Here is a 22,006-nt window from a genome sequence, read left to right on the forward strand (position 1 = left end):
TTTTTTGTTTTTTTTTACCGTGCACTATTTGTGCACATCTGCGTGCCGCGTGGCCCGCGTGCCCGGTGACCCCTTAATTGTCATTTAAGCCGTGTCGATACAAAAAAATTTTTTTGAACCGAACTGATGAAAGAGGGTGGAACTGGTTTAAACGTGCGCCAATATTATTATCTGTGGCATGCTGGGTGGTTATGTATAACAATTACACTTTTCTTTTTTGTAATAACTGGTGCAAATTTTATTTCTACATTCAATACAAAATGCTTGTCATATTCAATTTTTATTCGGGGGATGTTCAAAAACAAGTAAACTGTTGCATGATGATATAAAATTCGTTCGCTTATGGGAAAATTTTCTGTACTTAAATTTATTTCCAAAGAAGAATTTTTAATGATAATATTATTGCATTGAACTTTATTTAATTACCTAAGTACAAATAATACAATAAACTGAAATATTGTAAATTAATTTTGCCAGTCACTTGTACCAATATTAAAGTGTTCGGCCAAACTTTAGGTTTCGGTTTCGGCATAAAAATCCTGCTTCGGCCAAAAAACTGCAGAACTTTTGGCCGCGCCGAAACTGTAGGTATTTTCGGTAGTGTCAGACCAAAGATTCGGATTCAGCATAAAAATCATTTCGGCCGAAACTACACCAAAACCGAAACCGGACGAATCCTGCAGCGATTTGCATTTGTGAGTTACAGTTGCAAGTTTGTAACATACAGTAGGTACGTAAATAAAACTTTAACCGAACCAAAGACCTGTCTAGAAGAGACTCCTTATCTCCATATTAAAATAAGCACATGAGGCTTATAATCTCTAGCTTCCACTAGACATTTTTAAAACCTCCCATTCCAATGTATTCTGAATCTTTACTTTGACATATAATATAATACAATTTTGGTATTAAATTTATCTTCGCAACTTTTGAATCTTCGGCGGCTAAGATAAGACAAAGCACGAAGCACGATTCTTATATTTTACGGTTGTAAATTGTAACAACAAACCCAGAAAGAAATTAAATCATTTTCATCGAACTAAACGTCGTCGATTTTCCACATTTTTGGGAAAAAAATATAACGGTATTTTGCGTTATTTTTTCGTGATCGTTGTTATACATGTCTCCTTTTACTTTGTAATAGCTTAAATCTTTCCTTTTTTTCCTAAAATAAGTCAAAAAGTCATCAAAAACTCAATTTCCAAGAAAAAAAATACATAAATATTTGGGGACAATCCGACACAGATCGACAGGAACAGGAACAAACATTCGTGTTAAACACACAAGATGAGCAGTTTATCTCCCATACTCGTCTCTGGCTCTGGCTCCACTATAAGCGCACTTTCCCTACAACTGTCTCAGATGCGATGTCCTTGTAGCGAGATGTTAATCTTAATTTACGACTCTCGTTACATTGTTACACAACACAATGAGATCGTTGGCATCCATAAGGCTGCAAACTGGACGCAAGCGGCGAGCGGCAAATCAAGGCCATTCATACATTGCCCTCGACCAAATGACAGATACTGTGACTAGACAGATACTTTAGAACACGAACTGTAGAATATATCTCTATTTGAAAAATAATTCAATAATTCAAGATACATTTGGAGCGTTTTTTTATCCGTTACTATTGATGCCGACTGTATAATACAGTCCAAAAATGTGCATATGTTGGACATGCTGGTGCTGGTACTACATTTTTATGAACTCAACTTCACACGTGGGTTCTGGGCTTATCCTGTTGGGTTCTTATTCTGAGAATGTCGTTTTTATTACTTGTGTGCAAAGGAAGTATACGAAAAGATATTGTATATGCGGAAGTCTGACTTCAACAACTCGAATGTATTTTTTTGGTAGAAACTACACTAACAAAGTTAGATATTATTTAGAGTTGAAAATGATTAAAAAAACCGGAAAGTGAAGGCCTCTGGAGTCAAATGTCTGGAAGTCTTAATGCCCGTGATGACGAGTGACCTCATTATAGTCGAGTTTAATAACTAAAAAAAACGATTATTTGTTTATACACGAAGTGGGAATAAAATAAAATAAATAAATAAATAAATATTATAGGACACAGATTGACCAAGTCCCACGGTAAGCCCAAGGAGGCTTGTGTTATGGGTACTCAGACAACGATATATATAATATATAAATACTTAAATACATAGAAAACACCCATGACTCGGGAACAATTATCTGTGCTCATCACACAAATAAATGCCCTTACCGGGATTCGAACCCAGAACCATCGGCTTCACAGGCAGGGTAACTACCCACTAGGCCAGACCGGTCGTCGGAATTCGGACTTAAAGTCGAGAGTAAAATAAATAAAATGGATTTTAGACTCCGAACAGAAATCCACAAGAAGTCAAAACAAGTTAATAAAAAGTAAAACAAATGTTTTAAGGCCCACAAATAACACTTGAACACCTAATACACCACTAATTTCACAGTGGTATGCAGAAAACACAGTAATTAAGCAAAAAATGATTCCTCAAATTCGGCAAAAGTGTGGGAGATGGCCGGGGGCAGTTTCCAAACGGTCCCCTAACTGCCATTCTGTGCGTGATGCTATGCTGTTTCGTCGTAAGGATATTGAACTTTAATGTTGACTTGTTGACCATGACATTGAAAACAAAGCTTTCTATCTAGTAGGCATTCCAGGAGAATGTGACTTGCAAAATGCCATTCTTCTAATACTTCTGTAAATGATGAGAAAGCGATATTTGGTTTGGTAATTTCATGACTACTTAGGTTAACAAATTTTGGCAGTATGTTCTTGAGCTTTACGCGCATATTTAATTGAGGTAATTGCCATACAAGGCAAAAGCATTTCGTAAGCGACATTCTCGTGCGGAATGTCTACCTGTCCCAGAGTCATCTTTGCAGTTTTGAATTTGAAACCTTTTATTCCATTATAGTTCAATTTGATTTGATTTTGTCCTTTTTAAAGGACATCGGGACTTTATTAAGGCGGCTTTATCTAATTTCAATTAATTTTGTATATCGCCGTAAAAACTGCCGAATCTTTATTTTCGGTAGCGTCCGACCGAATTTTCGGTCTCGGTTTCGGCATAAAAATCATGCTTCTGCTGAAGGTTCGGTTTCACCCGAAACTAGAGCATAACCGAAACAGCATACTACGGTTTCGGCTAAAAATTCGGTTTCTGTCAAACACTACTCAAAATAGCTGAATAATGATAATAGCTAATAATGTGCAGATATTAGTGAATACCTTTGACGCCCAAATAAATGATAACAATTATACGTGTAGTTCTTAAAATATTCACCCAGTTAGCAACTTCGCATTATTCCCGATTTCTATTGAACACGTGGCCCGAGCGTGGGAGACCGCCGCAGGCGCCGTTACATTACCATTAACAACATATGAACCTTATTTCATGGACATTAAGGTCCAATGTTCAGTCAAGTTATCACAGTCAACTGTCCGATTCTAAACCGTATAGTCGAAGGTAATAAAGTCTACAATTACTAACTAACTATATAGCGTCGTTGTTCCTTACCGATACGCACCTATGTACCTGGGCACAGTTCATTGATCAATTATATACTTTATTGCAATGGTATAAGAGCTACCAATAGTCACTGTTGTTATTTCCTACTGATACGCGCCTACCTGCTCCCAACATGCAGATCGAGATTTTTGCAACGTAATGACACATGCTCTGCCTACGTTACATTCCGAACTGTCCAAATATAATATGTACATTTATTAGTAGAATAAGTATAGAATTGATATTTTATTGTCGTTATGTATATTTTATGGTATGAGCCATATAATTCTGACCAGTCTTGTGTCACTCGACAATCAAATTTGAGTAAAATTGTTCTAGCCCAATTTTGACAATTCAGAACATATATTTCACCAGGTCTTATGAATCAACCTATTGGCAAGGTGCGAAGTCGGTGAAGGAAGAAATGGCACTGATTGTCACAAACACATGAAACACACCAACCGCGAGTTGCCATTTGACATGTACAGTCAGCTGCAGAGAAAAGATACCACCCCTGTATAGAAGTTTGTATGCAACGGTGCTAAGCGAATAGTATTGCTGACTGTACGTTAGCAACTGTGTGAATTTGATCGAGTTTACGCAGTCGGTAACGTAAACGTCAAGTGTCAACTCGTGATACAGCTACATGTTGCACATTATGCTAGCGGCAGCCGTTTCAACTAATTTTACTCCATAAGATTTAACGTAAAGCCCGCAAAAAGAGGGCAGCACCAGTCGTGCAACTCGTGCACCTAGCGAATACCTCCGAATTTCACCTTCCCATTACAAACTTAGTTTCGTTCTCATTTTAAAACTACGTTCTCATTTTAAAACGCGTACAATGACATTAGGTATATCTAGTTCTGTAATTAGTTTATATGGTTCTAGAACACAAAACAAACGAAATAGAGCAAAAACAAGTTTTGTATGAAAAACTTAAATTAGCTGTATTTTTTTAACTATGGTACTTATCTGACATTCTGAATCTGAAATTCTGAACCTACATAATAAACTAATTACAGACCTAAATATACCTTATTTTATTGTAAGTACAAAGTTTCAGAGCAATCTAGCTAGTTGTTTTAAAATGAGAGCGTAACTACGTTTGTATGGAGAACCGGGAACTCTTAGTAATAAAATTAATAGAAGTCAGAAAAGGTAAAACTTAATCTAGATAAAGTGGGCACTAAAAACGGTGCTTTTAATCTTCACAAGTAATCGAATGTTAAAATATAGTTAGCAATTAAACCAATATAAATCATACAATTGTGAAAGCACGGTAATAATTAGATTCGGATATAACTGCGCTTTGTGTGTTTCTTGCCTAATAAATTTAATAAATAACAATGTTTCCTATCATACTTGATCATACCTATGACACAGTGTAAGTAGGCACTGTAGGCAGTATGTTGATCTCATGTGGATGCCCTAATGGGCTTAAAGAGGAGTCGTGTCTTTTCAAAAGGGCTTTTTTCCTCATGAAAATCATACAAAAATAAGCCCTTTTTAAAAGATTCTCTACAAATGGCAAGCTTAGAATGCAAACACTAAGGATGGCTCACGCTAGACCAGGCCGAGCCCGGGCCGAGGCGTCCGACATATCATTTTCTATATGACGCTGATCGGTGATCACGTGGTTCTTTCCATAGAAAATGAAGCGCCGAAAGCTCCGGCCCGGCCCCGGCCCGGTCTAGCGTGAGTCTTCCTTAATTCACGGGACAGTTACCTACGTTTGTAATTTTCTGATAGAATACGAGTACTTATATATTCCTTTAATTATATTCTATTGGTAGTTGTATAAATTATGATTTAACAGGCTTTTCTTTTGATCATTATAACCACGAATACAATTATTCCGCGTAATAGTGTTAGTAATTATCAATATATTACCGGAAAAAATGTATAAAAATAATATATTATGCTCACGGCTTGAAACCACTTTCACATGTATCCTTACATTAACCTTAGTACATAATTATTCAGTTCTGTGAGAATGGAACCTGAGTAGGCAATAGTTAGGCTTATTTATTGTCTTTGTGCTGCATGACTGTGACCCCGACCTAGCGGCTATGGGACATCAAGTCACCAGACAGTTGACACCTGTAATTTAATTAAAACATTAAACATGTCACTGTCGCCCCAAGAAAGTTCATGTTTCCCACGCCTTGCGTTATTGTCGCTTGTATCCATTGTATCCAATAAAAGCGCTGATTAGCGTTCGTTTAAAGTCATAATACTGCATTTCCCACTTAAAGCGTGTAAATATATGAAGTGGAGAAACAGGTACGGCTAATAGTATCTAGTAACCCGAGTTCCGATAAATCACTGAGCCACCCAGGGCGATGTAGGTTAACCGCAAGCCAATAGGGCCTTATTGTCATGGAAATATCTATTGGCTATGAGTAGCGAAGTGTGAGGTGGAACTATCGATGATTGCACTGGACGTGGGAAAAAATGTTGGGTCCAAAATTTCATACTAACTATATATTATGAATTATGACTTCTTTCTTAAGGGTTAAGAGTCTTACGAACCCCCAAAAGGCGGCTCCCATTTACTATATTAGGTATGCTCTCAATTTATAACGACACATTAGGTACATGAAAGTTGGCATAGACATTAACCTAACATATATCTATGTTTGGTACAAGTTTTCGTTGTTAAAAATTGTTATTCAAAGAAAAAAGAGTACGTAAACGTTTTGTAACTATGTATAACGTACAGTTGTGTTTTCGGTCAGTAGGAATACCTAGGCATTCCGAAACACGTCGCGCATAATGATTAAAAATAATGTAAATTTAATATATTATATTAATGCAGCTCTATTTAATACCTCGCTATCAATTTAAACAATAACGAGTTCACATTAGGTCATAAGGTCCAGCAATTGCCAAAGCTTTTCCCACGATTGACAGACTCAAGCAATACCATCTTTGGCGTGGGATTAAATCTGCTTTCGGATCTTGTTTAACAGGACTGATTCCAAACGCTCCATACTTAGTTAATTTACTCTCTTTTGTTAGCCAGTAAGTAAGTATAATGGTGACCTGGAGGTTTATTAGAACTTCTGGATGTCGTCTTAATTCAAAGGTCAGAATCTGCATTCTGCTTGGGTGGGGCCTGGTATCCTACAGCAACTACGAAAAATATTGGTCCGATAATTATTTTGCTACCACCATCAGATGGTACAGGCCGGGGTGCAGGCAGATAGAAGAAGAGATGGCAGGACGACGACGAAAAAAGTGCGTTCGGTCAAATGAAAATTTGGCAAATGAAAAACATGTTTGCAGCAGCAGAAATGTTTCGAAATCATGAACGACGTAATCATAGAGATCACACTTATTGGTTCGCCTAAAACAAGTGCTGAGTTAGCGATGGATATAACAGCTTAGGCAAGATACACGCGCAAGCGCCACTCCTTTCACAGAATGACGTAAGCGCCTCTACGCGTATACGATACGACCTTATAATAAAGGCATATCCTGTATCTAAGATTATCTAAATCAACATACAAGCTTATGCGATTCTAATGTTTAGGCTTTTAGCAACTAGATGTAGAATGGCGTGTTATATGGAAGGAACTTGTGTCATTCTGATTTTGGGGTAAAGATGTGTTTTACCGACAGACCAACCACCTATTTTCTGTCTTACGGGTTTTACCGTGTGATATATTTCTGTGATCAAAGTGAAACTGCAAGTATATATGTGTAATAAAGTTTTCTCCAAGATAGTAACCTAAGATAATAATATTTCTGATTATCTTCTTGATACAAAAAGAAGTAGGTATAAATGATTTATGTATTTTTTTTGATGAGAACTGCGAAAAAATCACATTTTACCTAAACTCGCTTTAATAAATGTAAAGTATTTACTCAATAGCTCACTACTCTTACTAGTTTTCAAATAATACGTAGTTCCAAGTGCCTACCCAATAACCAAGGTAGGTATAGTATAGGTATACCTACCTACCTTTATTACCTAATAAAACCCACTACCTAATAATAGTGCCAAGATGACATTCGTACATTGACGAACGAAAAGTAAAAGTGTATTGGATTGACCGATGCTACGAAAAGTCGCGTGACTATTTCCATACATTATTTAAGTTTCGATTTTTGGCTAAGGCCCAGAACCCTGGCTCCTATAATGTAGTACCTATATAACCTGGAAAACGCAAATGTAAATACAATTTTGTTCTTGGAAAAAGTTATACCTACAACGAAGCCTTTAATCGATTAAAAAACAAAATAATATAGGTACCTACTTATTGTTTCCATTATCTTTAATTATCAATCGTACTGTAACAGTACGGTATCAAATCTGATAAAAGACAATGAAGAATCGAACTCAAGGTTAATAATTTCTCATTTAAAGATGATTTATCTACCTTAGATGTGTGGATTAAATAAAGACAAGTTTGTTACAAATAAAACCATAATTCAACATAGTTTTCAAGTAACGATTTGCTAGCAAAATAGAATATAGTATCCTTATAATCCATAAATAACAAGAACTATTGCAATATCAACATAATAAATCACTTTGTTTACTTTTAACGAACTTTCGTAATACTTTATAGGCAAACCAAAGGCGAACACAATCTTTGAACCATGATGCAACAAGATAAACCTTACGTTTAGGTACCAATTACCAATCTCATCTTCAAGTAATTTGTAAATCGCAAAAACTATTCAAATTTATCTGAATCAGTACAAAAACGCGAGTTTGCTATTGCAAACTATGAAACCATCCATACCTACGCATCCATTTAACATATTATCTTGTACTATTGTCTGTGCCTACTCATATGAAATCTATTGTTATGATCAATGCAATAAAAGATGTGCATTAATTATTCTCGATTTGTTAACTGAAGGCTCTTTAATTTTATCTGATCTATTGTTAATCATCCATATACATTATACAAGGTGTGCGAAAAATTTCATTATATCGGCTTCATATTCTGGACTTCTTTTATTTATGTACAGTCAAGGAACTTCCTAGTTCCTACCTGTCATTGTAACAAGAACATAAAATCTATAGCTGGTTTTATATTGATTGTCACTGTGAGAAGGCACGATGTGGCATATCAATCAAATTAATTGATTCGACTACAATTTGAGAAGTTGTTTGACGACGTCTTCGTCTATGCGTACGGATAGGGGACCCGTTACGTTACAGGCCATGTACACACGGCCCGATTCGAACAATGCCTATAAGAAGTCACTGTGGTACGATACCGTGATACCGGTCTGTCAGTGTCAAGTGATATTTCTTGAGCCAAAAAACCTGATGCATTTATGTGTAGTGGGTGGTTTGAAAATGTGATGTCTACCTCAAACTTTAAATGCACTTTTCGTGGGATAGTCACACAAATCTCTGTTTTGACATTTTGCTGGGACGTCAGTTAGCCGCGACTACGACCAGTGAAACCTGTGTCGAAACGTCGGTAAATAAAGGTACAAAATAAATTCGCGATAGACCCGTTTGTAAATGTGATTTAATATCTCTGATGCTGTCTGAGACTTTGTCTAATATTGCGCTGAACAGAAAGGGGCTGAGGACAGAGCCTTGGTGGACTCCGACAGAGATGGGGAAGGGTTTGATATCGCCAACAGCAGTCCTCTCTGCACAATCAGAACCGCAGTAGATACATGTCACGAATAATGTCAATATAGGTTTCTGGTACCCTTTTGGATCTCGGTGCCCACCAGACCATCGTGCAGCCTACACAGCTACACGCACATAGCCATCTAGAACTATATCAGACAGACATCATATCTTTACAATGTATCACTTCACTGAACTGACCGACAGCAATCTTCAGATAATCACCGATTCTAGGAAACTAAACATTGTAAGCGTTCCCGTCCCGCATTTTCTCCGTTTAGCGGTTTTGTGGGACTCCCTTTACATCACAAAACGGCGTAAGTACCATATTATCTCTAGTAAAATAAGGCTTTTTATAACAGGAGTCTTTGATACTTATAGTTTGCCACAAAATGAAGTAAGCGCCGTACTGTATTTAATGATTTTTGCCGTTTTTTAACAGTTTTTGTGTTGGCTTGTTCGACATCGCTGCTCGTTCGGTATTTCTGATATTTGTCGTTGGATTCCGCTTGATTGATCTGTTGGCACCTTGGCAGCTAGCTGAGACGTAAAGCGGCCTTAGATGTTAAATGTAGCTAGAGCTGCCTTTACAGTATTAACACATGTCTTTTTGCAGTTTTTTCTTAAAGCCATATTTAATTTCTTTGAGCATATAGGCAGAATTAGAATAAGACAAATTTTAAATGAAATTGCCAGTTTGAAGCTATAGCGTAATGATATCAAATTAAGTGTAAGTAGGTGTGTGATTACGAATATTATAAGAGCATTAGCATAAACAATAATACAACTGTATCGCTTCTAACCGCATATTAATAAAGCTAATACTGGTGCGGCATTATATCCTTGCGTTAGCTCTATGTTGATAAAAGTAACCGCAATTATATAACATATTCATGATCAATATTCACTCAACATCTTTCATAGACATACCTAAATAGATTAATTTGAAACTGTTTGTATTTGAAAAGCGTTTCGGTAGATACTCATAATTCTCTCACGTTTCAATAAATTTTGCTTCTAACCTCTCAAATTTTGTAATTCCCGGATATACCATAATTTGTCCATTTTTGGAATGCCAAGATCACTGTACTATCAATTGAAGCGACGTGACCAAGTCAAGCGCAGTTCTAGGTTACCGAAGTAATTGAGTAATACCTGTCAGACGAAGAAGGCAGTAAGCGTCTCTAGGTTCCGTATGTAGTTGCGTCGTTATTTTGTATAAATTTAGAATGCGGGTTGATCTAAGCCGCTTCACACACAATTGAGAATCTGAGTCAGCGAAATACTGAAAACAGAATAAAATAAATATTTTTTAAGTGGGGCTCCCATACAACAAACGTGATTTTTTTGCCGTTTTTTGCGTAATGGTACGGAACCCATCGTGCGCGAGTCCGACTCACACTTGGCCGGTTTTTTCATTTCGTTTGTACAATTGTTATTTTGGCTAGGCCCCCTGATCAACCTGGTGGTAGTACATTTTCCAAATATGCTATATTTTTTATAGTTACGAACATGGTAGCTATAGATTATATTAATTATATGTATTACATACAGCCTGTTCATTCTAACCTATTCTAGATCAAAAATTTTGTTAGTGATAGCACGTAGAAGACATGCGAGGTTGTTCCTATTAATCACGGATTTTAAAAATCTAGGTATTGCTTTGACATTTAGTTACCCACCTACATCAATCACGTCACATGTGAGGTTTACAGCAACCATTGAGTAACCAAATTAATCTAAATTAACAGTTACAAATCAGACACATTCCAGCAAGTCCAGCAACCAACAGCAACAGCATTATTCACAAAAAGCATATACGAAATGCAATGAAATCCATTAGTTTCACTCAAAATTGCCACCGTGTGCAAAAACGCAAAGGTAAAGACCGTATCGACCTCAATAATGCTGCCGGTGCTTTATATGGATGACTTTATTTTCGCGGCTCACGTATGCACGTGGGCGTTAATTACTTTAAATTTTAGGCACAAGAATATAAAAAGCAACTTTGGCGTGATCTGCGTGAGGTCAGGCTCCTTGGCTACTTACCGTTGCTATTATTTGCTTTTTATGAGACGTTTGTTAGCAATCGTTGCCGTATTTATTTGAAAACGAAACGCTCAGTGCATTACCTAATTTTTTTATCGAAATATTTATTTTATAGATAACATCCTTACCGTTGATGTTATTTGCTTTTTATGAGACGTTTGTTAGCAATCGTTGCCGTATTTATTTGAAACCGAAACGCTCAGTGCATTACCTAATTTTTTATCAAAATATTTATTTTATAGATAACATCCTTTAAACTAGACTCGAGTATCTTGTGAAAGTCACCATAAGAGGACTAAAAGCTAATAAAATCGTGAACAAGAACATTAGTTTTAAAACTAACAAATAAAACCAACTGCAATACTAAGGATAATATTGGCAGACATTAAGCAAGCTTTGCGAAAACTTTTCAAGCGAGTTTCATATTTATTAATAACACGTTATACCATAGGTACCTCCCATACAACTTAATCTTTACCTACCGCGGAACAATGGTCCGGACTTCGGACATTTGGGAGGCATGCGCGGAACCGAAGCCAACACATAGAGACCCTTTTGACACTTTAATGAGATGTACCCGGGCAATCCACAACTTATTATTATTAAATAAGGAAACTCATGTATGGAGTAGAGATGGGCCGAATATAGAATTTGCCGAATACCTACGAATATTCGGCCGACTTATTCAGTTTATCTGTATGATTTTTATAAAATAAACCATTTGACCACGCTTCAATTACATTAGCAGCTAAAGATGATTCGCTTCCTAGGCAATTCCCTAGAAAAAAAGCAGGTCAAAAGGCAAGATACATTGGCAAACAAATTTTCAATACTCGCAAAATAATCAAAACATCCACAGGGATTCAAAATGTTGAATGACAACGGGAAAACTTAACCTGATGGAAGAGAGTTCTTGAAAAGTTCTGGAAGAGCTTACATTTTACATTGTTAAAGTTGAAACAAGGCAAAGGTGATTTTGTTTTTAGGAACTGTCAAATTTTTGTTCCAACTTTAAAAAATAATTTTTGGTCGATATCGTCCGGCGGACTGATAGTCAGTGGGCCCCTTTATGGTTAACGGCGGCAAAAACCCTCGCTCCGGGTCTTGGTCGGTCGGAACTCGGCAATTTATTGCAACATCTGATCGGAGATAACAACAGGACGTCGGGGCTCTACTAGGGCATAAGTACTTTGTGCTTAGTTACAAACTAGTACTCCGTATAACCAGTTTAGACGGTCAAGGTATTGACATAGGAAAAAAAGGACACTGTAGAATCTTAGCGGTTTTAGAGTTAGACCAAGAAAAATCTGCAGAATTTTGACAGCAGCACACGCAGTGCCAGTGTTATTTATACGTCATAAATGCATAGAAGTTTCAAAATCTCTGCAGACTTTTCTTGGTCTAACCCTACTCTAGATACATCAAGTGTTGTCATTCGTCTAAAGTGTCTGGACTCGAGTGGCGCAATGCGGCGAACGTCACTAATTTTATCAAGTTGACAGATACGGCGACGGCAACAGCGACGCCACAGTAATGCAGCTGCGGTTGACACCCGAACGTCACCTTTAGTTAGGCGCCATTCATTTATTACGTAAGGAGATTTAGGGGAGGAGGACGACCATGTCTTATTTTTTCTTACAAGGAGGGTGGGATCCCGTGTTGATAGTTCTTACGTAAGATCACAAAAATGTGCAAATTAATATTATACTTTGAAAAATCGCGTGCATCCGCGCGAGTGCTGTTATAGAAAAACTTTAAAATTAAACAAAAGTTGATTATTACTCCAAATAATATTATTTTTATACAGCACAAAGTAATCGTTCCTAAAATATTTCTTTGAAAATCAAAATTAAAACAAACCCAATGTTAAATATTACACAGTGTGTCCAAATATTACACAGGGGGGAGGGGGTCCGCCTATTCTTATTTTTTCTGACATATGGGAGGGAGGGGATCAAAATCTGTCATAAATCGTCTTACGTAATAAATTAATGGCGCCTTATCTGACAGTTTACAGCTGAGATGTCATCCCATGAAAGTTCACATTTTTCCCATTCCGTGCGTTGATGTCGTTTATATCCCCACACACGTACCCACTTCGCACATAGCTAATTGCACAATGCACTATTTATTACCCACGAATAAGTTAATAAATAACCCCCATATTCATTCGGCTCGGTAATGTCGTAAAAACGACCTTTGTCGTGTCGTGTCGTGACATTTGTCGTCCGCTGCGTACCAAATGTCAGATCCGTGCGACGACTAACGAGATAGCTCTGCGATTTATCTACGATGGCAGATCACACGCACTAGATGGAGTTCATACGACTAGTAGCCTGTTCACACGGCGTAATTTTTTCCCGTATACCTTATACGGGATTTTACCGAACACCGTAGCGCGTAGTGGCAGCAAAATTTGTATGGCAACTTTCAAAATCGTTCACACGGCGACTATGCGGGAAAGCCGTCTAGCCGTGTGAACGATTTTGAAAAAATTAACGCCGTGTAAACCTAACTTAAGTACTTATACGAGTCGTGCGCTTTGTCGCATTGGCGCCCGCCAGTAAATTTACGGAGCGCAAGTATGGCGAATTGGAAATAAATTACAATACCTAGCGGTTTTTTTCCATTACAACGCATATATCATGATACTAGAATACATAAAAACCATTCAAGTGTCTGCACAAATTACGAACGTTTTTTTTGTAGGAATTTCATGAAAATGCATTTTCTAGGTCATTTTCATCATATCAATAAAGTACTACTATTTCCATTTAATAGGCATCTAGCTAAAGTACGACTATTTCCATTTGTGCTTAGCAAAATAAGTAATATATAAAGCCGTGTCATATATTTTGTTGGTAAACCTAGGAGCGCAACTGCTTATTTCAATTGAAAAAAAAAACAATATTATTTTATAACAATTGATTGATTGATTTGAAGTTACCCACTCTTGTCAAATTGTTTTAAAACAAAGTAAGTATAAGAGGGACTTTGTTTAGTGAGAGCTCCATTACGCTTCATAATGTTGAGTCTATTGGAGTTAGTCTGCGACTGCGATTTTAATTCGGTTAAATTAGGAGAATTGGGCTTTGTTGCAAAGGTTAGTTTGATTATATAAGTTCACGTTAAACAATATTTAAATTGTAGATCTGCGGCATGATTATTTAAATTGTGTTATATCATATTTATTATTTGTAATCATATTTCAAAGAAACATTTGAATGCGCTGTTTTTTATAAAATTATGATATTGAAAATTATGATGCGCTGTATTTTATAATTTTATAAAATTATGTTTACACATAAAAAACCGTGAAAATTCTTTATCACGTAAATAATATAAATAACTTTACCTACCAACAACAACTGAGCTATATCAGTTTAACAATATTATATTTGATATTAAACTTACAGTTTAGTAATATAGCCCATAAATTAATTAATTTACCGTCAACCGTGAACATTAATTTAATATTTAATGTGCGTATCCTAGCTATTTCTGGCAAAACTAATCTAATGGCACTAAAACTTGAAACTATAAAGTGTGTAAGCTATAAATATACGTAAATACTGATTAAGGTTGCGTAAATTTATATTAAAATAGTGAGTTGCACAAAACGAGTATAATATACGCCGTTTACTAGTGTGCATAGAATATTTGTCACATTATAACACTTTAAACTCTCGCGTTTTATACACATAATTAATGTCATTACCGGGTCTGACGCGATTAAATTTCATTATTTTACCTTTTTTCCGACGTTTCAGCTACGTTGCACTAGTGAAATTTAATCGCGTTAGACCCGGTAATGACATTAATTATTTGTCACATTTATGTTAGAGAATTATATCTATACCTAGGTATATGTAGTTAGGTACAGAGACCTGTAACGATATGTTAATGTTACTATTCGAAGGCGGCAAAAATATGTGACCCGCTCTTATGGCTCTACAAATAAGATCGTGTCAGATATTTTTGCGGCCTTTCTTTGTGTAACATAGGTATGCCAGGTGACAGGTGACGAAGATTTTTCGTTTACATCTCTATAACTCTGTATTATTGCAGTTACGGGGATGGTGATATAGGTTTTTTTTATTTGAGAAAAATTGGGTTTCCATGTCTCGTCTCGCATCCTCAAGTAGGTAGTATTCGTCTTTTAGGAATACTAACTTGAAATGGTATTGTATTGACATTACCCGCAGAGCATCTCATCCGTACCAATATTAAAAGTTGGATTTTAAAAGTTCGAATAAACGAGGCCCCAGCTCAGACTAAAGAGGGACTATTCTATCATTTGTATCGCGGTTTGACTCCAGTATTATATTAAAAAACCGACACAGAGTATTCATGTCCTGTCCTGTATTATTGTCATGTTGTCGATATTCAGGATTTAATAATAATTGTAATTGTTCCTGAAATTGCGTTCAAATTTACAAAAACCTTGCTAAATCCGGTTATTAACAATACTTTTGCTTTTTGTCCCACCAGTGGTCTGATACCGATTACTCTATCCGATGTCATTAGATACGCTAACACGCTAAGGCTGAATTACATTAAGACTGCGAACTAAGAGCATAAGCGGAGCGGGAAACAATTCAATTTTAAGTTACTCGAGCAAATGATCTTTGTTCTTCGCCTTTTGGCTTTGTTTTCCGGTAAGAAACCTAATTATTTGTTACCAATTGATATGTATAAAATACGTGTACGAGAAGTATTTTTTTAGACCTCGGAACATATTTTTAGAAAACGACTCTTTAATCAAGTAGCTATAGTTGTACAAAAATAAAATAAAAATAAATAAATAAACGTTTATTCAAAGATCTTACTTACAACTAAATACCTATTTTCTTCTGCCAAACCACACAGTGGTTTGTTGGCAGACGAGGCTCCTTTGCGTTTGTGCTGTTGATATGCAACTTAACTTTATCTTAAACCTAAACTTACCTACTTAACCCTTTACTGCACGCGCAGCCTTATATGGTTGTCAAGTACTTATACTTGTAATTTCATGAATTTTTTTCTTCTAAGTCATACATATCATTGATAAAAGAGAGTACTTCAGTCTTTTATATGTTTATACTTCTTATGGACATTGGATTTAAAACTAACTGCTTTAACATTGTTCTTATGAACACACATTACATTTTCATTGTGTCATATTGTGTCTTTGTTTACATTAATTTGATTTATTTTCCACTCTGTGGGATATTTACAGATTGTTTTAGCACGATATCAATCAATATCTACACATTATTATTGTGGTATTAGTGGGCCTTTTTGAGTGCCACATCGACAAGCATTGATCTATTCTAGCGGCCCTTTAAAGTTCATTACTAATGCCCGTTGAATCTAGGAAATTCCATAAATGGAAGGAATCTAGGAAATTCCATTCTATATGGAATCAATATGTAACGTTCATTTTCCATTTGTTCCAGGGCAAATCAGTGATCCGTCCGATCGCGTTCAAGCCGCTGGGCGGGCGGCTGTCGGCGGGCGGGGAGCGCTACGGCTCGACCCCGGTGCTCGCGAGCCGCCCGCCCTCGCACATGACGCTCTACGGCAGTGAGTACAACACTAGACACAGTATGTATAATGTAATCTTATTGGTATCATGGCATCGTCATCATCAATATCACCTTCATCATCATCATAACTCAAATCAGTGATCCGTCCGATCGCGTTTAAGCCGCTGGGCGGGCGGCTGTCGGCGGGCGGGGAGCGCTACGGCTCGACCCCTGGTGCTCGCGAACCGCCCGCCCTCGCACATGACGCTCTACGGCAGTGAATGTATAATATAATCTTATTGGCATCGTCATCATCAAAATTAACGTCATGTCATCACTTTTGTTATTTTGTAATCGTAATCGCCATTCGTTGTCGTATGGGTAGATTTATTAGAGCTGGCGGGAGATACATAAAATCTGCGCCAGTTTCGTGATCAAAAATCATCATAGTAGTCTTGAATCATGATCGTCATCGCCATATCACCTCACTCATCATTTTATTAAGTAGATATACCACTATTTAACTATTAAATTTTACTTATACCATTCAAAATGTTTTAAAACAAGCAAAATTACTTTTTGAAAAATATATTAGTGCAATGGATTAATATAGATTTATAGATTAAATAAATAAATAATTTAGGATTTAGGTGAACTTATCACAGTCTGGGTTGTTTACAATTTATTATAATTAACATTTCAAATAGTTATTATTTTACAGATATTGTATAAAGTCCCTGGTATACATTTCCAGGCTCATCAGACGTACGCGAAGCCCGCTGGTGCGGCTCTCCGCAGCCCGCGTCGCTCTCCGCTCTGCCGCCCGCCTCGCTACCCGCTCCGCACCACCAACGTCACCACTCCGCTATTGTGTGAGTAACCTTATTTATTTCTTACCTAAGATTACAAATTTTACAAGGCTCTAAATACTTATCGATATATTATCCTTTTGTTAGATTGCTCTCTCTACTTTGTATTTGTAATTTTGTACTCGTAATGGACTAGGGTTAGAGAAAAACGTAAGGGTTATCAATTTAGCAGTCTGTGTATGTAGGTGGGGTATAGAAGGGTATTTTTGTGTCGTAGGATTCTCTGTAGCGTCTAAAATACGGAACCATTATATAATAATAAGATATCAATAGATTCGTCTTTATTATATGTTTGACGAGGGCTACATTTTCAACACAAAATGAAGAAAGAAGAAGGTTATTTTTTACCAAAAAAGTCCGTAGCCGGGTTTATGTTTCTCAAACGTTTAACTTGCTCTCGGCTCGCTCCGTTTAACAAAACGCTAAAACTTTACAATTATGAACGCAACCTTATTTAATCGTACATATACCTGGCGCAAAATTATTTGTTACGAATACCTAAACTCGTAACCTCTTGTTATTAATTATTTTCTGAATTACGTTACGTTGCTCAATAGTTATGGCTTACTAGGTAACTGCAGTTATTTAGGCCCGTAATACCTAAGTACCTACTTCTAAATACACAATATGAGTATGAGTATGAGTAATGTAAGTACTCAGAAGAGTACTTATTTATTGTCCCCCTACCTCACGTTTATTGTAGCCCTACAATATTACATTTATTCTGTTTTTAGTATTTATTTGTTGTTATAGCGGCAACAGAAATACATCATCTGTGAAAATTTCAGCTATCACGGTTCATGAGGTACAGCCTGGTAACAGACAGACGGACGGCGAGTCTTAGTAATAGAGTCCCGTTTTTACCCTTTGGGTACGGAACCCTAAAAACGAAACGTAATCCTCTTATTCTACTTCAACGGTACGGTACAGTCGTGCAAACAAACAAACGGGCAACGGTTGACAACAATAGTGAGATAAACGATAAACCACAAGATCGTCACGCCGAGATTGTGCTAACTGTACATCTTCAGACTATTTGTTAATACACGCTTACTCCTTAAGGTGCAGTAAGTTAGTGTTCTTCTCACTCTCACTGTGTGTAACCCTGCGTCTTACGTAACTACGTAAGTGAACAATTCGCGAACGCGAAGCGAAGCGGCGCGGCGGGCCCACGGCGTTCGCTTTTGCAACGAGATCGCCCACGAGTACGGACACTTCTATAGGTATCAAAGCATTGATTCACCCCGCGCCGCATCGCTTCGCTTTGGGTTCGGGACCCTATTACTAAGACTCCACTGTCCGTCTGTCCGTCTTTCTGTCACCAGGCTGTTCATGAACCGTGATAGACTAGACAGTTTAAATTTTCACAGTTGATGTATTTCTGTTGCCGCTATAACAAAAAATACTAATAAGTACAGAACCCTCGGTGAGCGAGTTTTTTAACTTGTGTACACAACCAACCTTTGCTGCGTTGCGAGAACAAGCGGTGGTTTATTCCTTGATCCCTATAAGACAGGTTTACCTAGTTTAGGGCCCAGGACACTATTCCTAGGCTGTCTAAGAATAGAATATTTACTCCTAAAAATCACTCTTTCATTTTTAGGGTTCCGTACCCAAAGGGTAAAAACGGGACCCTATTACTAAGACTCCGCTGTCCGTCTGTCCGTCTGTCTGTCTGTCACCAGGCTGTATCTCATGAACCATGATAGCTAGACAGTTGAAATTTTTACAGATGATGTATTTCTTTTGCCGCTATAACCACAAATACTAAAAACAGAATAAAATAAATATTTAAGTGGGGCTCCCATACAACAAACGTGATTTTTTGCCGTTTTTTGTGTAATGGTACGGAACCCTTCGTGCGCGAGTCCGACTCGCACTTGGCCGGTTTATTTATTTATTTTGAACTTAGCATGGTTTAACTCTAAAAAAACAAGGGGGACAATTCGAACGTACATTGTAGAGATAATTGAGCCCCCCTACATAGAACTTGTTGGCACTGGTCAGTTATCTCTACAGCTTACTGTACATTTTGGCATCAAGAAGATATCTAAATGATTTCATTTAGTTATCATTAGCGCGTGCATTTCGCTCGTCCTCCACCAATCAACCAACCACACAAAAGGTTGTTTACTATAGGTAGAATAAATTAAAATGTTTCACCAAAAATTTCGGAAATATACCAAAAAACAAGATCAAACGTGTTTTGCACTTTCAAACTTTCAACACGACACGACACTTTCACCATCTTCCTTTCTCATAATAACTTCTTAGTACCTACATACCTAGACTACCTAGGTAACAAATCGTTTAGACGTGTCATAAAAGAAGAGCTGAAATGACTGGTTAGTACACTACCCTATTTACTTTGATGGCTTAGAACAATACAGCCTAGAAAGTAAGTACTGGCAACCGAAGTGAAATCATCTAATTTTGGTACTGTCATTCTGACAAGGTTACCAATACGAAACATTGCAGTACAGCCACAGAATAAGTAATAGTATTATCATACAGAACGGCCACGCACCGCCCCGCCCCGACTCGAATTACCTCGCCCCGCGACAGCAGATTGACGGCCGTTTGCCGGCCGCTCAGTACTATTTTTAAGCAACTTACTTACACTATGACGCATGCCGCGTGTACAGACGTGCCGTTCACACATAGAAACGCAAGTGATTTTTGATGTATAGCGTTTCCGCCCTGTGGTACAGCCTTTTCACTCAATTACAGTAATAGCGAAAGAGATGAAGATTGTCGTAACTCGTATGTCGCCTCGTCTTTTAAACAGGTAAACGTTATGGAACTAGTTTTCTAAAGGGTGTACCAGGATAGATTATGTATATAAAATTATAAATAACTACTTAATCTAGAAAACATCCATACTACATCCACGTTGCAAAGCCGCTTACGCTATGTCGGTCACACCGATTTGTCCGTTCAGCGGTAGGTATGTGGGTTCAATCCTTTAATTAACCTTTGACATGTAAACCCGGTCTGTAGGTTGCAAGACTTGCAAGTAAACACTGTAGCCATTACCTATGTGTTAGGTTAGGGCCTTTCTACACTGTAGGCCTAGTATTTCGGCGTGACAGCATCTCGCCCGCGAGATAGACCCGTCCCTCTCTAATCAATCATCATCATCATGTCAGCCGATAGACGTCCACTGCTGGACATAGGCCTCCACCTCCCCCAAGGCTCGCCACTCCGACCGATCCTGTGCCGCTCGCATCCACCCAATTCCCGAACTCTAATCAATACAGTTAGAGAAAAACGGGTATTAGTCTATATAGCGGTCGAGATGTAGAGTGTAGACCTACAGGGTTTTTGCGATTTTAGCGCTACTTTTGGCAGAACCTAGATGCTCGAATCGTACCTATAGTCGGACCAAGCGAACTGTGCACCGACTTTACGTAACAAAGTGATGAGGTGCGCCATATTATAGTAGAAATTTGACGTTTATACTAACATTTCCACACTTCGTCATTGCAAATTCTGTGCAGAGTTAGCTTGGTTCGACTCTGATTAAGAATTACATGCTACATCCATACGCTTGTTTTTTTTTAATAGCCTTTAGTGTCCCATTGCTGGGCAAAGGCCTCTCCCCTTGATTTCCATGACTGCCGTTGTTGAGCTCTTTCCGGCCAATTATTAGTGAAGGTGTCTAAGTCGTCCCGCCATCTTTTTAACCGACTTCAATTTCATAGAAGGAGGAGGTTCTGTATTCGGTTGTGGCTATTTTTTTATTTGTGTGTAGAAAAATAATAAGTCACAGAAAGAGATTTCTGTAAAGATAGTAACTGATTTACACATACCGATAATGGGTTGCTTTAAGGTAAGATTTAGTTATTCGTCCTACCTAAAGTCAAAGTCAATATATTCTTTATTCAAATAGGCCTAGCAACAAGCACTTTTAAATTGTCAAGTTTTAAATAAGGAACCGATTTATTTTTATAGCCATGTGTGTCTGCTAAACTATGAGTCCGATGCCTACTACTATTACTATAATACTTTCCATTATTACATTGCAACAAAGTTAATTAATTACCGACTTCCTTACGCTGAAACTCCTGTATCAGTTCTCAGAAATTCAGTAACAGTACTACATTTAAAAACTCTAATAGATGTCATATATTAAAGAAAAAAACACAAATAAAATAAAAAAAATTTTTTAATAAAACAGTTTGATTTGTTCCCAAACTTGTTGTTAGTACTACATTTATTTCAGTCGACAAAACCCGAGTTCCGTGCACCGGTGACAAAAAACGGTGTTTTTTCACGGAAAGCTCGCTTGATTGGCCTCATTTGTTTTCACCTCAGCAGCTCGAACAAGCCTACTTTCGTCACTCCCTGGAGTGAGGAAAGTGCGACTTTCCTCACTCCAGGGAGTGAAATAAAGTAGCTTTTTAAATTAGTGGAGGCCATGAACTGCCACTTCATACTTTTATTTAAAAAAAA

General features: G+C 37.3%; 1 protein-coding gene across 5 annotated transcripts in view; it reads left to right on the plus strand.

Moving 5' to 3' along the window:
* The window catches only part of LOC134744610 (leucine zipper putative tumor suppressor 2 homolog), a 135,370-nt gene that overhangs the window by 99,118 nt on the left and 14,246 nt on the right, over nucleotides 1–22,006 (plus strand). For 2 of the 5 annotated variants that reach the window (XM_063678478.1, XM_063678481.1), the window contains 2 exons: nucleotides 16,614–16,761; nucleotides 17,437–17,554. In XM_063678478.1, coding sequence (XP_063534548.1) covers nucleotides 16,614–16,761; nucleotides 17,437–17,554 — 266 coding nt within the window. Of the gene's footprint in view, nucleotides 1–16,613; nucleotides 16,762–16,833; nucleotides 16,960–17,436; nucleotides 17,555–22,006 lie in introns of those variants that run through there. The other 3 variants (XM_063678479.1, XM_063678482.1, XM_063678483.1) reach the window with 2 other exon arrangements.

This window comes from Cydia strobilella, chromosome 10 (genome assembly GCF_947568885.1).
Source record: "Cydia strobilella chromosome 10, ilCydStro3.1, whole genome shotgun sequence".
Lineage (NCBI taxonomy): Eukaryota > Metazoa > Arthropoda > Insecta > Lepidoptera > Tortricidae > Cydia > Cydia strobilella.